Raw genomic sequence first — 3,377 nt, 5'->3', positions numbered from 1 at the left:
CAGGCATGGGACAAGGGGTCTGACTCCAGAAAACACACCTGTGCAGTAACTTCTTTACCTACTGAGCTATCTTGTTGGCCCCTGAAATACATTTAAAATAGCATCCTGATTATTTGTGCTAAATGCACTGTGGGCCATCATTATTATATAGTCCCTGCCTTTAGGAATCTTTCAGATCTAGAAAAGTAAATTGAATCAGTCATCAGTGGTTACAGAATAGACAATCTCACCAGCAAATTGATAATGGGTGCAGTGGAGATACCATATCATGGAAGGGAAGTCATGGGACAGGAAGATATGGTATCTCAAGAGAAACACAATACAGACTCCTCTGGAAAAGCCCAAACAATTTTAATACAGAAAGTGTTTGCTCTTCTAAAATCAAACACACTCAACATTTTGTATAATACATTGAAACTGTCTTGTTCTTCAAAATATCTTTTCTGAGGCTAAATCATGATTAAAAGATATGTGAAAGTAGATATGTTAATATGACATGGCTACTCAGTTCTCTAGAATATAATAGTATATGATTATAAAATTCCACATTCCACATGTCACACAGTTTATACAAGCTGGGATGGGCTGGCTGTGTGAAAGTTTTAGGTACAGATAGATATCTGCTAGCTGAGGTGAACATTCTTTAACATTGTCCATATGTCCTCTGCCATGAAAGATAAATGGTGAGAGTTAATACTAGTTACTATGTAGGCACTGCTGTATGGAAAATACATCTTATGCTTCTATGCAGTGTGAGCTGGAAATGCTTTCAGAGTCACATGTTTGTGCCCAAAATCTTGACAATGCTGAACACTCTTGTGAACGATGCAAAAACCTCTCGACTATCAAGTCCTGTGGATACAATTAACTATCTGCAGCAAGACTAATTTACTTATTAAACCAATTACCCTGAAATTCTTTGGTTGTCAGAAAAAAATAGAAATCAGGGAACTGCTTTGCCACTTCATTCATGTGGGTTGCCTAATTCCCAGTGATAGTCACAGCTGAAAACATGTTCTTTACATATCTTTATCTTAAGTGATACTCAATTAGGAGTGACAAATCCAGTCCTCTCCAAGAGACAGGGAGCAAGAGAGAAAGGCTGTTGAGTGACTTCAGACTCTTTTTGGCTCTGGCACATTCTAAAAGGTGACTTTTGTATACTGCCACCCTTGTAACAGACTAATATAATGCCTAGCATGGAATGAAGGTAGCTCAGGGTCTTGGGATTCTCATCTAATCTTGAAGGCCCCAAATCCTGAGCATATCAGGTGGCTACAGCTTTTGAAGTGAGCTCATGGTAATATTTCAGAGAAATTCTCTCCAATAAATACAATATAAGAATCTTTTTGTCATATGCATAATTTTACACACATGCACACAGAGAGACAGATAGACAGACACAGACACAGATGCAAACACGCACACCAACAAAGTCTAGTGAAAACTGTTGCCAGAAGATGATAAAGTCCACTTATGTTGATCCCAAGTAATCATGGCATCCATAATAAAAGCAGTCAAGTTCAACAGAGAATGTCCTGGACTTCCCGAAGCCATTTCACTCCATTCCCTAGGAGCACAGGTAATGAAAGAATGTGGCAGGTTGTGCTTGCTTTTCCACAGATGTAGTCTGGGACCATATGTTCTGAGCAGCTTCAGATTTTTTCATTGTCATCCATGTTGATTTTTTTAAATGCAATGGGGCTTGCCTGCTTCAAAGAAGTCTTTGACACATCGGTATGCATGGTAGACATGGCTATGGTCTCATAGTCGTCATCTCGAGAGCGGAAATCACAGAAGTTGAAGAAGAACTGCAAATCCCTCTGGAAATTTTTGTTCAGGAATCCATAAAAGATAGGGTTGACACAGGTGGAGATCATTGCTGTGAGGTGGCAGAGCAGGAACAGCAGATTGTGGTTGCAGGTAGCAATGATCTGGTGGTTCCAGTCAAACACAGTGTTGAAGATGGTGAGGGGCAGCCAGCAGACTGCAAAGGCCACCACGATGGAGAGCAGCATGACGTTGATTCGTTTGGTCTCGCTGCACCTGTGCTTGCTGTCTCTCATCTTGTCCATCATGCTGTTTCTCCTTTTCAAGCGAATATATATCTGTGGAGGAAGAAAGGGTAAGTCAAGCAGGACTTCCATCTCAGGGGGAAATCTACACAGGGAAGGTAAGAAAGGAAACTACGGGGGAGGGATGAATGGTTTCCTTACCTTGAAGTAGCATATAAATATGAAGCAGAGTGGGCCAAAATACTGCAGCACCAGAAGGAGGGTCGTGTAAGACAGCCTGTGAGAGTCTGATGGGAATTTGTCAAAGCACACATACTTGTCCTTGAAGGCAGCAAGTGTTACATTTTGGAAGGGCTCATCAGTCAGAACTTGATAGATCAGAAAGGGCAGAGAAGAAGCCACAGCGAGGAACCAAATGACAGCAATGCCTATGTAAGCATGTCTGTTACTTGGTCTCCACCCTCGTGGGTTGATGATTAGCTGGTGCCGCTCTACAGCAATGAGAACCAGAGAGAAAATGGACACTGTGATGGAGACGCATTGTACAAAAGGATTCAGTTTGCACATGGTCTCGCCGAAGACCCAGTGGTCCATCAGTGTGTATACAAACGTGAAGGGGAGACACATGATAGCGACCAGCAAGTCTGAGAAGGAAAGGTTCACAATCAGGATGTTGGTGACATTTCTCATCTCTTTCTGTTTCAGGATGATTATGATCAGTGCCAGGTTTCCAGAGACCCCCAGAATAATCACAGCTCCATAAGCCAGTGCCAAAGTGAATATCACGGCCAAGGGCAGGTGGCAATCATCATTTTCAAAAGCCAGCAGTGGAGAAGTCTCTGAGCTGTTATAGTGAAATGAGTGATTTTCAACTTGGGAGAACAGTGTTGAATTCATTGTTTAGGTTTTGTTGTTAGCGATTAGACAAATGGACTGTATGTTTCTTCAAAACAGGTCAAATCTTCAGCTTATTCTTATTCCATATATTGGAATCTGTTCACCAAAATGATTCTCAATTCTTCATTTCCTTGAATACTCTGTCAACAAAAAAAAAGTTGTGTTACTAAGTTTATTAGGAGTAGTCAAAATGAATTTTGTCTCACAGAATTGTAAAATGAAGGCACGGAAGTGGAAAAAAGCAAATCATATTTTTTAAAATAAAATTATAATCTTAAAAAAATCTCACAAGCAGTGCAAACATTTTTTTTTCAAGGCAGGGTTTCTTTGTGTAACAGCCTTGTCTGTCCTAGAACTCACTTTGTAGATCAGGCTGGCTTCAAACTCACAGGGATTCACTTGCCTCTGCCTCTGCTCTAGTGTGCTGGGACTAAAGGCATGTGCCACCACTGCCCAGCTGCAGTG

At 41.1% G+C, this 3,377-nt stretch overlaps 1 protein-coding gene across 1 annotated transcript; it reads right to left on the bottom strand.

Annotated features, from left to right (window-relative positions):
- Nucleotides 1–1,300: 1,300 nt before the first annotated feature.
- Nucleotides 1,301–3,038, bottom strand: Npy1r (neuropeptide Y receptor Y1). Its single transcript, XM_035451738.1, has 2 exons — nt 2,217–3,038; nt 1,301–2,108 (listed from the first exon to the last, which is right to left on the bottom strand). The coding sequence occupies exons 1-2, from the start codon at nt 2,910–2,912 to the stop codon at nt 1,656–1,658; spliced, it is 1,149 nt and encodes a 382-aa protein (XP_035307629.1). The 5' UTR covers nt 2,913–3,038; the 3' UTR covers nt 1,301–1,655.
- Between the last annotated feature and the right edge of the window lie 339 nt (nt 3,039–3,377).

This window comes from Cricetulus griseus, assembly GCF_003668045.3.
Source record: "Cricetulus griseus strain 17A/GY chromosome 1 unlocalized genomic scaffold, alternate assembly CriGri-PICRH-1.0 chr1_0, whole genome shotgun sequence".
Taxonomy (NCBI): Eukaryota; Metazoa; Chordata; class Mammalia; order Rodentia; family Cricetidae; genus Cricetulus; species Cricetulus griseus.
The sequence above is the reverse complement of the archived record's forward strand: the minus strand, read 5'-3'. Positions and strand labels throughout refer to the sequence as shown.

Excerpts from the sequence above, each read along its gene's own strand:
- Npy1r (XM_035451738.1), bottom strand. The coding sequence starts at position 2,912 with ATGAATTCAACACTGTTCTCCCAAGTTGAAAATCACTCATTTCACTAT. Across the intron at positions 2,109-2,216 it reads TATTTATATGCTACTTCAAG|ATATATATTCGCTTGAAAAG; the intron begins GTAAGGAAACCA and ends CTTCCTCCACAG.